This window comes from Lates calcarifer, linkage group LG24 (genome assembly GCF_001640805.2).
Source record: "Lates calcarifer isolate ASB-BC8 linkage group LG24, TLL_Latcal_v3, whole genome shotgun sequence".
Classification (NCBI taxonomy): domain Eukaryota; kingdom Metazoa; phylum Chordata; class Actinopteri; family Centropomidae; genus Lates; species Lates calcarifer.
The window spans coordinates 14,692,587-14,708,830 of record NC_066856.1 but is presented as its reverse complement, the minus strand read 5'-3'; the positions used below and the strand labels follow the sequence as shown (position 1 = coordinate 14,708,830).

General features: G+C 42.1%; 2 protein-coding genes across 4 annotated transcripts in view; one reads left to right on the top strand and one right to left on the bottom strand.

Moving 5' to 3' along the window:
* Positions 1-16,244, top strand: part of ankha (ANKH inorganic pyrophosphate transport regulator a) — a 104,325-nt gene that overhangs the window by 79,544 nt on the left and 8,537 nt on the right. The window contains exons 2-7 of one of the 3 annotated variants that reach the window (XM_018693670.2): positions 5,802-5,887; positions 14,528-14,744; positions 14,925-15,043; positions 15,310-15,393; positions 15,523-15,693; positions 15,858-15,992. In XM_018693670.2, the coding sequence (XP_018549186.1) occupies positions 14,573-14,744; positions 14,925-15,043; positions 15,310-15,393; positions 15,523-15,693; positions 15,858-15,992 (681 nt within the window). In that variant the 5' untranslated portion in view covers positions 5,802-5,887; positions 14,528-14,572. Of the gene's footprint in view, positions 1-5,801; positions 5,888-7,113; positions 7,150-12,805; positions 13,367-14,527; positions 14,745-14,924; positions 15,044-15,309; positions 15,394-15,522; positions 15,694-15,857; positions 15,993-16,244 lie in introns of those variants that run through there. The other 2 variants (XM_051066914.1, XM_018693669.2) reach the window with 2 other exon arrangements.
* On the bottom strand, positions 491-3,167 carry myca (MYC proto-oncogene, bHLH transcription factor a). Its single transcript, XM_051066916.1, is given in 4 exon segments — positions 491-1,486; positions 1,865-2,297; positions 2,299-2,574; positions 2,921-3,167. Coding segments are annotated over 3 exon segments (1,290 nt in total). The 5' UTR covers positions 2,542-2,574; positions 2,921-3,167; the 3' UTR covers positions 491-872.

Sequence of the window (16,244 nt, the reverse complement as noted above, 5' to 3'; positions counted from 1 at the left end):
TCAGCTGAGCTCCCTCTTTTGTCCACAACAGTCCTTTCCTGAAAGTTGTTTACTTTCAGTTATGGTGGAGTTCCTTTGTTAACAAGCTGTAGTTAAAGTTAAAAGAGCTACAGTGGCAGTTTAGATGTTTGTGCACATAAACTAAGGGTCATAGTCTAACCTTACCTTGTCTTCTTTATGACCATGCACAAGGATTGCATTAAAACGGCAGCTTCAGGTGAAAATATTAGTTCATTTAGCCTCTATAGCACTTCATATTTTACCTTAAGTAGTCAGTGGGGGGTTGCTGTGCTCATCTGAGAACCATTAGTCCACTGACTTTGTACAAATTATGCCTGCATGTATGTGTTTAGTCTCCCCCACCCCCGTTGTTAAACCCACACTTTACCTCCAACATGTACCCCCCACACATGTATGTCTACTTGTAGTGGGAGCTGTGATGGGATGTGTGTGTGTGTGTGTTTATGCACTGCAAGAACAAGGACACAAATTCAAGAAGAAACATTTTTTTATATTTCAAAAAGAATCTATGAACATAATGGAAAAAAACCAAACAGTGGGTCTGAACATCCAGACAATTGAGATCCAAAAATACATTTTCTTAGGAAATATTAATTATATACAAAACATAAAAATTTATATTTTAGTTTGGGCCCCCATTGGGATCGCCCAATTTTTAATATTTTATTAATAAAAATAAACTTTTAAATATTTAACCCACCCTTAACTTCAATTGAGGCAGTTTTAACATTGAAATCAAACAAGATTCCAAACAACTTAATCCATTTTGCATTTGCATGCAACAACAACTGTACACCCTAAGTCTTGAACTTGCATAAAAAACAAAAGGCCAAAAAGTCTTGATTCAAACTTTAAGCACGAGAACCCTGCAGCTGTGCGAGTCTCTGCTTTAGAAGTTCACTTTTCCTCCTCAGCTGCTCTTTGAGTGAGAGGAGTCTCTGTTCGTCCGTCTGCATGCTGTAAATGCACTCTGTAGCCTTCTTCAGGATCACCACTTTGGCCGCCTTCTCGTTGTTGGCAACCTCTGGGATCTCATCCCGCAGGGCGAAGAAGCTCAACTTGAGCTCGTTCCTCCTCTGGCGCTCCAGTACGTTATGAGTCCTTCTCTTGTCATAGTCCTCTGTGTCAGACGTCCGGGGGCTCAAACACTTGCGGTTGCTGCTGATCTGTTTGAGGACCCTGCTGTGGCCGTGGCTGCCGCCACCTCCTCCTCCACCGCTGCTGCTGCTGCTGCTCTCCAGCTTCAGCCTCTTGACAGCCGGCTGCTCGTGCCTCATGGATGGATGGGCGGCATAATTGTGCTGGTGGGTGGAGACGTGGCACCTCTTCAGCACAAGCGGGCTGGGATGCCTGGTCTCCAGCGGGCTGGGGTCACAGCGTTTCACTGCCTGCCTCTTCTCCACTGTGACAACATCGATCTCCTCCTCTTCCTCCTCCTCATCATCATCATCTCCATCCTCATCTTCTGCAACACAACACAAAAAAAACAAAACAATCACACTCTTGCTTTTGCATCAAGGCGTGCCACAGCAGGGGAGGGAGGGGGGTGCAATCTCTGCAATCCATTTCCCACTCCCCCTTCCACATCAGCTGCTTAACAGGCAGCCGTACCCTCCAGCTAATCTTAACAGCAGTCTACAACATGACATGGCAGCACGTCTCTAACTCTCTCTGCCTGGAACTGCAAATCACATGAATTAAAACAAGAGCTGGCCTCATTTCAGTCAGAACAGTGGCTGCCATAATCTCTGTTTGATGCACAGCCCGTGCAGACTCAGCAGAGGGAGATTCCTAATTACACAGAGGGGTGTGACTCCATGTTGAGCGCATATTCACAACTTACCTGAGTCACTACAACTGCTGCTGCTGCTGCCGCTGTTTGGTGGCGTGTCCAGTCCCAAATCCTTAGTAGGCGGCGTCCCTGCGCTCTGTTTGGGCGTCTCTGCGATGGGATACGGGAAAACCACTGATGGATCAATGCACTCCGAAGCGGATGTGTTCAGGTCTTGCAGGTAGCTGCTGTTCAGCCTCCACGCTGCAGCAGCAGCGGCGGCGGAGGCGGGAGCGGTGGGCTCCGCGCTGCCGTCACCCACCGCCGACTCCTTCCTGGCGGCGTGCAGGGAGGCGAGCCGCTCGGAGACCACCTTCTCCAGCTTGGCGGCGGCGGAGAAGCCGCTCCACATGCAGTCCTGGATGATAATGGACTTGAGAAAGGTCTGGGAGTAGTCGGCGTCGCAGATGATGCTCTGGTTGACCACGTCGTCGCCGAGGAACTCAGGTCACCATCTCCAGCTGATCCGCCGTGGAGGGGAAGAGGCTTGACAGGGACGGCCGGCGGCTCGGGGAGAGGGGAGGGGTCGGCAGCAGTTCAAATTTCTTCCAGATGTCTTCGCTCGGTGCCGGAGGCTGAAGCTGCTGAGGGTAGAAATCCTCCTCCTCGTTGTCAAAGTAGAAATAGGGTTGGAGAGAGTCGTAGTCATAGTCATAGTTTTTACTCGCTAAACTTGAATTCAGCGGCATGGTGCGTTTGATGTTTCTGTCCTTATTGTGAAGCTGGTTGGAGAGGGTGGGAAATAAAAGAGTGATTAGTAATTGTTTGTAGAGGTCTGCAGGTTCAAAACAAGAGAGCGGCTGCTTGGCAGTGATCCTGCAGCAGTCAGTGTAAGCAACATCACATGGTCACTCCAAAACACTCGACCCTGTTTGCACGCCTTGCATGCATGCACCAGTGCTGCAGCAGCAGGTGCTTAACTGGGAAAAAGTGGAGGTAAATCAATGTGCAAGAGTGGAAACCTCATCTTCACTAAACTGCTACTGATGATAAACTAATCATTTTTCACTAAAGTGTTGTGGGAAGGTGACGTGCAAGCTCTACAAACCCACTCCCTCCCCCTCTTACCTTTCAGATTTAAAATTATCGGCCGAAGACGACGGGGGGGAATCGAGCCAAAATGCGCGAAAAAGAGCAGGAAAGTTATTCCAGTGCGAAAGTAGCATTAAATCCTTCGGTGGAAGCGTCGCGGTCGGTTTCAGTGAAGCTGTGTGAAGCATGCATGAGTAGGAAAGAGTTGAGAGGCTGCACCAGCGACCCGATGAGGACGACGCGCAGTCTGTCACCAGCGGCGTGAGAATCACAGCTGAGGCCTCCGCCAGCTGCAATATATACACCGCAGCACTTCCCGCTGTATCCTTCCGCTCGTTTTCCCGCGAAACGCTCGCCGGCCTTGAAAAATGCAACACACCCAACATTTATTTCCCGCTTTTATCGCCGAAAACAACTCTCACAAAACCGCAATAAGTAAACCACACTCAAACTCACGCGTTCACTTGGATTTTTAGTCGCTAAATAATATATTTAGTTTTTTTTTACTCCGGGTCTATTTCGGTACAAGATAAGTGGGAGGGGTCATAGTAGAGTAGAGATGCCATTGACGGGAGACATGCGAAAAACACTAACGTAAGTAGTAGTGACAGATAATTAGGTTGAGTTATTTTATTACTTTCCCGCCCTAAGATATCACCAAACAAACCACAGCTGACTTGAAAATTTAGTTTCGTTTCCTACTCTCGACGTTATTCATCCTCTAGTGAGATTTACAGGATAAAAGTGAATTAATTTACCTGCTTAAAAAAAACAACAACAAAAAACAACAACCTTGCTTTTTATCCACAGATGTGAGGAGGTTTGCAGAAATGCTATAAATAAGTGATGTTGCCAGGTTTGCAGCGTTTCCACCATAATGCATTTCGAAGCTCACAGGTGCAGCAGCTTACCTCCATCTATCTGCAGCCACTGACAGCTCTGAACTGGCTGAAACAGGTGATTTCAACTGAGCGGACGCATTAAATAATTACAGTTTGTGGGGTTGTGAAGCTGTTGAAATGTATTATGCAAACACGCTAAGAAATAGTCGAACAGTTCGTCCCGACCGTGTAATGTGGCTCGGTTTTGAGGCTGGACAGATTGGCACCAATTAACTACAGGAAGGAAGCAATTAAAGGAATCAGATGGGTACCGCAGCTTGGATGGAGGAGCTCTCCTCTGCTGTAGCGGGGAGGGTAAGGGGGGAGATTGGACGGGCTTGGAGCGCCCTCTGCTGCGCAAAGTGAACCAGGATTGGACTGCAGCCAGGTGGGTCAAATCGTGAAGGTGAACATAAAGAGAGATTGTTAACGGAGATTACATTAAAGAAAGTGAAAGTCTGTTTGGGTTGAGCGAGGCTGTAACAGTATAAATGGCTGTACAGTGCTGTGCCGTGGGTTAATGAAGCTGTTTATCGGGGTTACTGGGTCAGTTCATTAAAAAATAGAGTTCTGGAGAAGCTTTAAATGACAAATGTAACAGCCTGCAGCCCTTTGACAAAGTAGGCTGTGCTATTTTTAATCAGCTGAAAAAAAGATATTCATTAGTGATGTTTGATCCACTACAATCCTGATAAAGTCAATTTATTTAAAATGATCAGTTTAGATTTTGTCAGACATCTTACTACTTGTGAGTTAAAGGACAGGTTCACAATTTTTTAAGTTTATCCTTTAAAAAAAAGAAAACACAGTTGTGAAGTGCAAATCAAACTAAAAAGGGATCTAACTATTAAAACTCTTTCAGTGTGGACATGTGAGTCGCTACTGTTTTAATATAGACCAGGGAAAAATGTAATCACTAAAGGATAATCACCCTCATCACTTTGTGCAGCTTCTTGTGCGAAAATTCAACTTCAACAAATATATTTATTTGTCACATTATTGTCTTAAACTATGTACTCAAAATTGTAAAGTAGTTGTGATTGTAAACTCTAATCCAGGTTAATACACAGTAGATCTAATTCCAGGATTTGATTTCCACTTTTTAGAGTCTTCAAATAAAGATAATCAAATAAAGGAAAGTGCACTTTTCAGTGAAGAAGCACACTGATTATTTACTGAGATCAAAGTTTCATTGTTGACGCTGGACATATTAGTTTGAATTTCTTGTCATTTTTAATATAACATATTGATGATAAATGATTGGGTCTCTTTCAAGGAAAACAGCAACATGTAGCCTTATTGAGGGCAAGATCTGTGTACAAGAAAACAAACTGACAGTCTTTTTTTTAAGCATTCACAGGTACAGAAAATAAAAGCAGTATTACTTCATTTTTATTTAGAAAAAGGCAAATAACTGCTGTTGGGATGACTGTTATAGACAAAGTGTCTGAATATATATATATATATGTTACTAACTTTGTGTTGACATACTCTTCAGGATTAATTTGGTCTAATCTGTTATACAGTACATTACACATGCTAACAGATGTAACTTAGAGAATATTGAAATTGAACTTTAAGTTAGTTTAAGATGAATTGTGTTACAGCAGTTTTATTATTAACTCTTTTAAGACTAAGTGGGATTGAGTCTCAAGCTCTCTGTGGGCTGTGTGGTTTACTAATGGTAGCGGGCACATAAATGTCCACTGCTTAAGGCTTCAGAGCAGAAAATAAATCAATAGTTGAGTGGACAAATGGAGGAGAGCAAAGAGCAGGAGACATGGAAGGAGAGGAAAAGGAGATATAAATTCCTCTTGTTATCAATTTAATTCCAGAGGAAGTGAAGAAAATCCCCAAACTGAAATTACACCCTCTCTCCCTTCCTCTGTACTCACTCCTTCATCCTTTCCCTCCCGTCTCTCCTTTCCCTCGCTGTGGGACGCTGTGCGGAGGATAGCGATCATAACCACAAGGTTCATGTGTTGTGGTCATTGTGTTTATCGGCTCTGGATGTTTCTTGTGTTACTGTGTTTCAGAGTGCCTGGAGACACAGGGAGAAGCTTTGAGACCGGATCTGGCATCATTTCCTCTGATAAGTGGAGACTGAAGGTGCTCAGGAGAGGTTTGATTTTCTTTTTTCTTTTTTTTGTCTCAGTCAAACTGGTTCTCCCACCTCTGATTGACACAGTTTGTACAGTGAAGTGCAGAGATTTTATTTAGAAAAACAAATTATTTTCCATGGAGGGCGGATAGTATTTAAATCCATTATTTAGATAGATTCACCTCAGTCTACTTGCCTGTAATATTACACCTAATCACAACATTGGACCCAATAACTGCACTGCTAATTCAGCGGTTAAAGGACAGCTAGTTATGTGAAGTAAACCACAACCACACATCGAAATGTGTATGCAACTCAAGGCAAGATAAGTTCATTTATATGTCATATTTCTTACTCAAACAAAATAAAAGGAAAGAAGAAGAAAGTGCGTTTAAAAAGAGAAATTACAAATAAAGAATGGTGGATGAAAGCGTGAGCTTAGACGGATTTGTGATGTTTTGTGGTTGTAATTATGCAAAATAATACCCGGCTGGGGAAACTACAATAGCTACTGCCTCGCCTACAGTGTAACAGAAAGACACAATCAATCAGTACAGTCATGAAAGAAGGGACAAGGAGTGCAGCTAACAATTGTTTTCTCTATCAGTTAATTTGTCAGTTATTATTTAAGGTAATCAGCTGGTTGTTTAGTCTAAAAAATGTCAGAAAAAGGAAAAATTCATGGAGCCTTCAGTGCTGCAACCTGCACAGTGATGGTGTAGATGATAGTGATTCAGTCTGTGCCTGCAAACAGAAAGCAAAACCTAACAATAGTTTTCTTACTGAAAGGAAACATAGCGCTATAATGAAACAGGAATCTACAGCCCTTAAAATCTGATCATTTTGTCCTTGTTATTATAGTAAATACCTGTCCAGTCTTGAAGACTTGCAGTACATCTAATGTGTAGATACATTGCTATTTTTATAAATTAATCTTTGTCAAGCACTTAATATGAACAGGGCTCCATTTTTCCATGCAGTTAGATATACTGTATGACGGTTGAATTAGTCAGGAGGTAGATTGTCACACTTTGGAGACCAACTGGTGTCCTTCCTTTTGACTCAGAGGCTGCCTTTGTGAACTTCTCTAATTTCTGACCACAAATCCAACGTCTTGAGTCGTATGGTCTCATATGTGCAGCGTATTCAGCACATTGTAGCCATACAAGCCCAGCGATGGTCAGTATTTCCCTTTCCTATACCTCATCTGATGCACTGATGTGGACATGAGCTTATGGTTTGCAGCTGGAGGTTAATTGAGTATGTTTACTCAAGTGCTGTATGTAAGTACAAACCTGAGGGACTTGTACTTTAATTGAATATTTTCTTTTCATTACACTTTAGACCTCTGTTCCACTTTTTACATTTATTGGACAGCTTTAGTTACTGTTGTCTATTGATTTGGTTTTGAATTCTGCCCACAAAATATGATGCCTTTTTCACAAAATATGAAAAGTTAAACTACCAAACAGTATATACAAATACAACTGAAACGATTAGTGGATTAATCAGTCAGTTGACTGACAGAGTAATTGATTGGCAGCTGTTTTGATAATTGTCATTTTTCATACAAAAAATATCAAACATTTCATGTTTTTTTGCCACCAAAATTGAGATTTAATTGAGACTTTTTATGCTTTTCCTGTTAATTATTTCAATATTTGAATATATATTAAATATTTCATTTATTGTTAAATCATTTTGAATTTCTCACTATTTTCTCAAGTTTTATAAACCAAACAATTAATATATTAATCATGAAAATGATCAGTAGATTGCTCCATAATGAAAATGATCATACATTGCAGGAATAATAACAAGCTCAGGATATAGTCTATAAAATTCAGTCACAGTTTTACAGACTTTTACCTTTTAATACCGTGTGTATTTTCCTGATAATATTTCCATATGTTTACTTAATTTTCAATGCAGTATTTGTACTTGCAATTAAGTATTTCTACAGTGTGGTATTGGCACCCTTAGTTAAGTAAAGGATCTGAATCCTCCACCACTGGTTTGCAGCAAGAGAATAAAACCAAACTGAAGAGCAGCTGATGGTTTTCCACAGAGGTGTGCATCAGTCATGTGGCTGCACAGCTGCACTTTAATTCATTCATACAGAGAGAGACGAGGGTGTGCTTCTTCTCACATGGCCAGGACACAATTCAGCATGATGCCATGGAATGAGGCAGAAAATCAATAGTTGTTCAGCTTAGTCGGTGGGTGGAGGTTGCCAGCTAAGCACTGAGAGCACGGCAGATATGTTGGACTGCTCAAGAGCTAATTGTGTCATTAATTATTGACGATGACAAAGGACAGCTATTGACACAGCCTGCATCAGCAACCTGCAGTGTGTTTATAGTTACAGAGCAACAGTTTAAGATTTGAGTGGTCTCTTTGTGTATGCAGAGAAGGCAAATCTAGTAAAATTAAAAAGGAAAGCCACAAAAGTTAAGTACTGAACTCCTGCTCCACCCTCCTTGTGCAGGAATCTCGCCAAAGTTTTTATTGATTTCATTTCATTCTTTAACCAATATGCAGGTGCAGCAAGAAAACCTAGTGTATCCATATATCAGCGCAGGTATTGTATGTCCCTACCTTGTGCAGCATACTCCCATATTTCCACCACCTCTCAACCTGTAACAGTAAAATAAGGAATATCTAGGTGGAATAAATAACATCATTAGCACATTAAAACAAGTACCATAACAGAGCTGAGAACCCAGTTCATTCAATTGGCTACTAAAGATATACATGTGCAAGCACCTGTACCCACATGATACAGCTCAGTAACACATGTACAAAAATGATTCATATAGTCCAGACTTCTCAATCAGTTCTTGAGCAGAGACTGTAGTGTGCAATTAAATGATCTGAGCACCTGTTGCCATGGAGAACATTCAGTCCTCTAAACGCTGTGGGAACCAGTACATAATGCACCCTGTGGTTTCCCCATTGATCAGTACAAATCTCTGACACACAAGAGCAGGCATCATTTCTGCAGTTCCATGAATTTCTACTTTTCAGAGAAAACTGGGTCAGCCAGTATGTCGAGTCAGTTTCAGTAAAACCAGGCCACACCTGCATCTCGCAGATGGAAGTTATTGGTTGTTTATGGGGGCAACTGACTCGATTTGTGATCCAGGTGTGATCTGAGGAGAGGTACAGGTTGTGGTCTGTTTTTTCTTTGTTGTTTGTTTGCTGTCCCCCTAAATGTGGACTGAGTAGTTTTATCATAGTAATGTGTCCTATAACAGTGCATCTGATGGTCCATATACCGAAGAGAACGTAAATCTGCTTTGTGGAAGAAGGAACACCTGGATTGTGAGTAGGTGGCGATAATTTCCTATGACCTTCATTTCCAGTGAGGTCACCTGCAGCTTCTGGTTTCTACATACCTTGAAGTGTCTGATGAGTCTGAATGGATGGCTGTTCATAGATTGTTTACCCATGTTAAAGTATTCCTTGTCAAACATCTGTTAGTTCCTCTCTCTGCAGTTCAATACATGACTAACATTCTCCTTCAGTGACAGCTCAGCTTCAGTTGCTCCATTTGATGTTAAATCTGTGCTTTAGTCAGTGGAAGGGACAGGAGTGGATTTTAGCAGCATGTTACATGCACCAGTAAGCTGCATTTCAAGAAGCTGTGTTCTTCACATTAAATCCTCTCACAGGTAGATGCAATTTTTTAACACAGTAGCAGCATGGCTCCATGGATGGCAATGCCATTCTCTTGGTTGGTTGGTTGGTTGGTTGGTTGGTTGGTTGGTTGGTTGGTTGGTTGGTTGGTTGTCCCTCCCAGGTTGAAATTTAGCATCATCAGGTCAAATATTATTCGTCCAATACTTTGGTTGATGATCTGCACATTAGCTTGTGTTAGTTGGCTTCAAAGCTGACAATTGAGCTTAATCCCTCTTGTTTTACTTCTGGTGCTTTAATAGAGTAGAATAGAATAGTCTTTGATTGTCACTGTTCCAAAACAATCCTGCAGTGATCTATAGGTGAACTGTAGGATCCCATGGTGTTGCTGTTAGGTGTGTTTACAGGTGCAACAAAGCACTTCTGACCACACCCAACTACAAACTGTACAAAATTACTACATTAATTATCAATGTCTGAGAAATATTGATGCTCTCAGTGAAACCAAAGTGTTGCCAATGTGCTTCAATAGAAGTGTATTTAATTTGTGGTATTTTATACAGAGCTTAGGGTAGCTGTAGTGGATATTACAAAAGTGTGAGGCGATCTGAAACAGGTATCCTAGGTATTTTTGCACAGAGCTGCTACACTGCAAATTGACCACTAGAGGGCACAATATATCTGAAAACAAAACAGCACTGACAATCCCTTACAGTTACATTCATTTTACACAAATCCTACTTCTTATGCATTGCAATTGGACTGCACTGTTTCTGGTTGTGACAGGTGACAGATTTAAGTCTATTTTTAGTTATAAGTTATTTAATTTTAATTACTTTTTCCCCACACATTTGAAATAAATATGCAGTAAACATTGTCTTTAGGGATCCAAATATATCCATATTTGGTTTTCTGCAACCAATTTTTGCATAGAAAGTCAGGTCTTTGGAAATGACTCCCTGCATTTAGATTCCTAATCTCCTGCTGTCAATATGTCAGCTGGTTATGAAAGGCTTTCTGAATGTGTGGTGGACAAATGTTCTCAGAGCACAGACTTCCCGGAGTCAGAGCAGCGTAGAAATCCCAAACATCGTAGTTTTAGTAAATGTTAAAAGCAAATCAGTGTTTATATTGGTAGGATAGAGGCATCTGCCACCCTGAAAAGCCTTTTAGTCCTCTGCTAATGTGAACTCATAAAAAGGTGGTTTCCTACACAGGGGAAAACTCGATTGCTCCAAACCACACAATAAAATAAATGTTGCAAGAGAGTTTAATAATCTGGGAAACTTGTAAACACTGTTTTTCAAGTCATGGAAAATTAATAATAAAATGAACATGTTTTTGCCAGTATCGAAGCTCTATCCAAAGTTGCCACCTCCAGTTACAACTGCAAGAACAAACAATGCTGATGAACCACTGAAATCATTGTTTATTTGGAAATTTCTGATGCATGCAGTTGTACAATTACTAGTTTGTAGTCCTGTCTGCTGCTTTATTCACAATCAAGCACGTTCATAGTGCTGGGCACCACTCAGTGATTTGTCATACACACAGTTGGATATATACTCCACTAAATACACTACTGGACTGTTTACTCAAAAACCTTCTCATAAAAATCAGTAATTTACTTTCAAAAGAAAACCACAAAGTCCTCCATTATTGGGAACCCTGTTAACAGTTAGCAGTAAAATAATTACAATCCTGATATTATAAATAAATTATACTTTAGCTTCAGGATTTAACCTATAAAGTGTACTTGCATGCTCCTTAGTAAACATCTGAGTTAGCTGCCAAGGAGTGGCATGGCTGCTAGTAAAATCACCCCAGAATCTCCCTCGGGCACAAGCCGCTAACACAAACAACTTGTGTTTTGACTGAACATTGCTGAGGCAGACTTCACTCGAAACCGTACACATGCCTGTGCAGATTCTGAGTTATCCAGGTCATGTTATCCAACAACAGATGAATCAGGGATAGCTAGACTTGGTTGTGGATGCTTGAAGACGTGTCAGGAGGCCTCCTCAGTTCTGACTGACTCGGTGGGGAGACTCAACTATTTAACCTCTGTGCGGTCGTCATCAAAGCCACTGATGTCATGTTGTTTGTTGGGTAATATTAGTTGAGTTAATATTAGTTTTATTTCATCAGTGCTCCTGGCTGTTGTAATGACAGTTGTTCGGGTCGTTGGTGTTACCTAAGGCCAAGTGTGTGTAAATCTCCAGGGAAAGGACAGCATTATAGGTGGGGGATGCGTGGACTTGTGGACTTCTTCCTTCCTTCCTCTTCTTTACACTTTAACATAGATGGCCTCCTTCACTCCTCTTTCAAACCACCTGTCCACCCTATCTTAAATATGTATATTTGTCCTCAGAGGAGAGTCTGTTTTCCTTCAGGTGAAGATAAACCTTGCTGTTTACCTACACCTGAGGGAAGGAGGTGTAGCTTAAATAAAAAGATTACTTGTTGTTTACTTACACCTGAGGGAAAAGTGACACTCCTTCAGGGATTACATTTTTTTTAAATAATTTCAATTCTGACATAAATGGCTTTGAGGAGCTCATTTAAGGGATCACATGGTTTTCCATGTTTGTCTAGTCATCATGCATTCATATTTTTAGCCCAGATCTTGTGATGCAGACACAAAATTTTCCCCATGTGGTTTTTTTTAATTACGTGTTTGTCTGACAGAGCATTTTATCACAGAATTTGTCCAAATCCATGTGTGATTCGAGGATAATTAGTGCAGGTTAGGAGAAACTGAACTAATTTTGTTTTGCTGTGTGCAGATGTTTATCTCTATTTTTGTTGTCACCTTCTCAGATTTCATGTGTTGTATTTGAGGTACTTGCATTAAAAAGGTGCCTCTGAATTATTTTTTCTTTTCCCTCTTCTCCACCAGGGGTCTGTATTTCACTAGCTATTATCATATCAGGGCTTATCTGATTATCCTTATAATTACTTTCCTTGAAGGAGGGGTAGAGCGTAGACAAAATTTATGTGAGACCAAACTGTTATGTCTTGTTCACTGTACCAGAGTCCATTCAAATTTTCCTAATATTTAGTCCCTTGTACATACAGAAATAACACTACAAAAAAGTGCGTTATTTCAACATTACAAGTCAAATGAAGAGATGCGTAGTCAGACTATTTCTATTTCTATTTCTAGTACTTCTATTTGCTTTCGCCCCTGCTTCAGTGTAAACACATATTATGCAGCCCCTTGTTGTGTATGCACGCCTTCATAATAAAAGCCAGGTTTAGACTTGGTGATGATGTCACGGCCGGAATGCCAGGCCCACGTGCGGACGACAGTGGGTTCCAGCCTCGGGGAGGGTCGACAACAACCAGACCGCCTAGCACAGGCGCAGTAAAATGCGGAGCTAGGAAACGAATCTAACCAGTCCCGGATTATCGCTTTCACCTCCACCTTCACGGACGATAACGCGGGACGCTTCCTCGCTCGAATTCGGCGCTGTTTTTATGTCACCTTGCGTTTCCCCCCACCCCCTCGACCATGATTTGCGAGGAAGATGCGCCTGTCTGAAATTTCCGTTGACCTTCGCCTCCGCTCAGCAGCATCGAAGCATTGTAAAGCGCTGCCGCTACAGGAGCGCCCCGGCTCCTGCCGCTGCCCCACATAACCTCCCAGATTCTCGCTAGAAATACAGGTGCTCCGACCGCCTTCTAGCCGCTCATCTTTGATTTTCTTTTTAATCAATCAAGACCGAGGCAGATGCCCCTCGCTCTGTCATCCCGGCTTGTACTATGGTGGAGTTTCCATCTCTCAGTCCTTACTGGCCTCTCCTCCGCTTCCTGGTGCCTTTGGCTATCACCAATGTTGCCATCGACCTCGGGGAACAGGTAATGTTTGTGTTTTGCTTGCCCCGCTGCTCTGTTTTCGCTGTAGGTCAATAACAAAAAATAGCCAGAGACCGCAGCTTCGCTCCGCTAGCAGCGGCTAACGGCTTTAACGTTTTTTTTTTTAATTTCGCCTCTTGAGCGGTTTATTTTCAGTGTGTCAGCCGCGGCTGCCACCGAGCATCAGTGTTTGAGCTCCACAAAAACACCTGCACCGTTTCTCTGAACTGACACTGGCTATTTCGAGCCTGTTTTTGTCAGTTTAAGGCGGCTGGCTTGTGTTGTAGCCACAGCTAGCTTAGCTGGCAGGCTGAGATGTTCTGTGAGGAGATCCATTAGGGTTTACATGCATTATTAAGGAAGAGAAGAGGCGTGTGGACCCCTCACTTAGAGGCAGGCCTGTGTTTATTCTGAAATGTGTATTTTTTTCTTTATAAAAAACGTCGTCACTCCTGTCACCATATGAGCTGCTGCGGATATCAGTGTTATTTATGATCCGGCGCCACACTACCTGCTGTGATTTGTTTGGCATTTGATTAATAAGTAAATCCGAATCCAGGCCTGTTTGGAGATGATGGTGGTGGTGGTGGTGGTGGATCATGTACACAGATTTAACGCACTCGGGATTTTTCTTTAATTGTCATGTTTTCCTGTCTGGATATTTCCTGCCCTTTCTCAACCATATGACTGATCTGGTGGCTGCCCTTACCCAAGGGACACTGGGCAGATAGTGTGGGAGTAAAAAAGATGTCAGGATTAAGGTTATGTAATGGTTCTGTTTGCTGGTATAAATAGCACATGGTCCTGCAAAGGAGAGGGGCAGCTGTAGTAGTTAGGTAAAGCTGAATGGAAATAATTCTAGGATAAGGTATTGTGGGTGTTTACTGTCCAGACATTATTATGGCATTTTCTGTGTTGCACTAGCCAAAGGTCTATGTTTTATTGTCTCTGTAAAGCATATGCAGGTACCTGCTTTTTAATGCAGGATAGTTAAGGGCTGTGGGGGAGTAGCAGTTGCCATCTGGTCAGAGATAAAGTTAGGCTAAGTCATGGTCATGTGGGCTGGTCACGCCACCAAACTGAACTCCTATTTTCCCCCCTCATGTTGCTGTCTCACTCCCTTCTGACACCTCTCCCTCTCCACCCTCTTAATATCTTTTCCAGGCTCTCAACAGGGGCATAGCCACGGTCAAAGAGGATGCAGTGGAAATGCTGGCCAGCTATGGTCTGGCCTACTCCCTAATGAAGTTCTTCACTGGACCCATGAGCGACTTCAAGAATGTGGGTTTGGTGTTTGTCAACAGCAGGAGGGACCGTAAGAAGGCAGTGTTCTGCATGGCGGCGGCAGGAGCCATCGCGTTTGTCCTGCATATCCTGATAGGTGTGTGTTTAAGGGTTGTTTGTGCACACATGATGACATGCTGTGCTTAAACCACAACCAGTAAAAATGAAGATTTGACATTTATGGCAAACCTAAAGTTTCATTATTGTAGTATCATGTGAGAACAATGAAAACTGTCTCTGCTTACCTGTAGTTTCCTCTCTTTTTTTCCCTCCATAGCCTATACAGATTTAGGATACTACATCATTAATAAGCTCCACCATGTGGATGAGTCTGTGGGGAGCAAGACAAGAAAGGCTTTCTTATACCTGGCTGCATTCCCTTTGTTGGATGCAATGGTGAGTGTACAGTATGGTGGGATTATTCTACGAGTGGTCCAACATTTTATCATGCAAGAGATGGATTTAAACACACCTGGCCTAGAGTTACATAGCTTTTAATCCTTTGTTCATGCTGGTTTCAAGTGATTTCCTGCTTTAAAGTGCAGCTCACTTCTGTTCTGCAGCCCGTCATTCAGCTGTGGTTGAGAAAATGGCCATAATAGAGCTTTTGTCTTTTAGTTTAAAGCTTGGTGTCTTCTCTCTGTCCATTGTTCTGTCTGAAGGCTTGGATTCATGCAGGGATACTTCTCAAGCACAAGTACAGTGTCATCGTAGGCTCAGCCTCGATTTCTGATGTTGTGGCCCAGGTAACGAGATCCAGTCCTTAATTTTTAATTGATTGCAGAAGGCTTCATTTAAGGAGTTTAATTCATTTAAAAGCAAGGTTTGTGTTGTGTAATTTTCGTTGTTTATCAGCTCTGTGTTCTTTTCTGCAGATTGTGTTCGTGGCCATTCTCCTCCACAGTAACCTGGAATGTGTGGAGCCTTTACTCATCCCAATTCTTTCCCTTTATATGGGTGCCTTGGTCCGTTTTAGCATCGTCGGTCTGGGTTACTACTGTAACATTCACGACAACATCCCAGACTCCAGTGGACTTGATGTGGGGGTAGGTGCTGCCTTTTTCTTGCTAAACTGTGTTGTTTATGTTTTATGTACAGCCAGTTCAGCCAGAGCAGTGGTTTTAGTTAAAGTTTGTGACAATAAAACAAGAATTAAGCATGTCTTCTTTAAAACAAGTGAGACTTACTGGGTACGTCTTGGTCCCTACAGGGCGATGCCACCATCAAAAAGATGCTGAGTTTCTGGTGGCCCCTGGCCCTCATCCTGGCCACTCAGCGCATCAGTCGACCCATCGTCAACCTCTTTGTGTCTCGTGACCTCAAGGGGACCTCTGATGCTACAGAGGTGGGTGTATCAGGGATTTAATTCACCAAACACATCTGAACTGTTGTTTTTCATGTCAGATTGAGGAGAACTAAGGTTTTATTTTAACATTTAATCTGTCTTTTATTAATAAACTTGCCACAAATTACTTAATAGTACTACTAGTAGTATTATAGGCTATTATTTGATATAGGGGATCATTAAGAGAGACTTTACTGCTACGTGAAGCCAGTGGACTAATTTTCCCTTCAAGTTATTGCAGATGAAATGCCA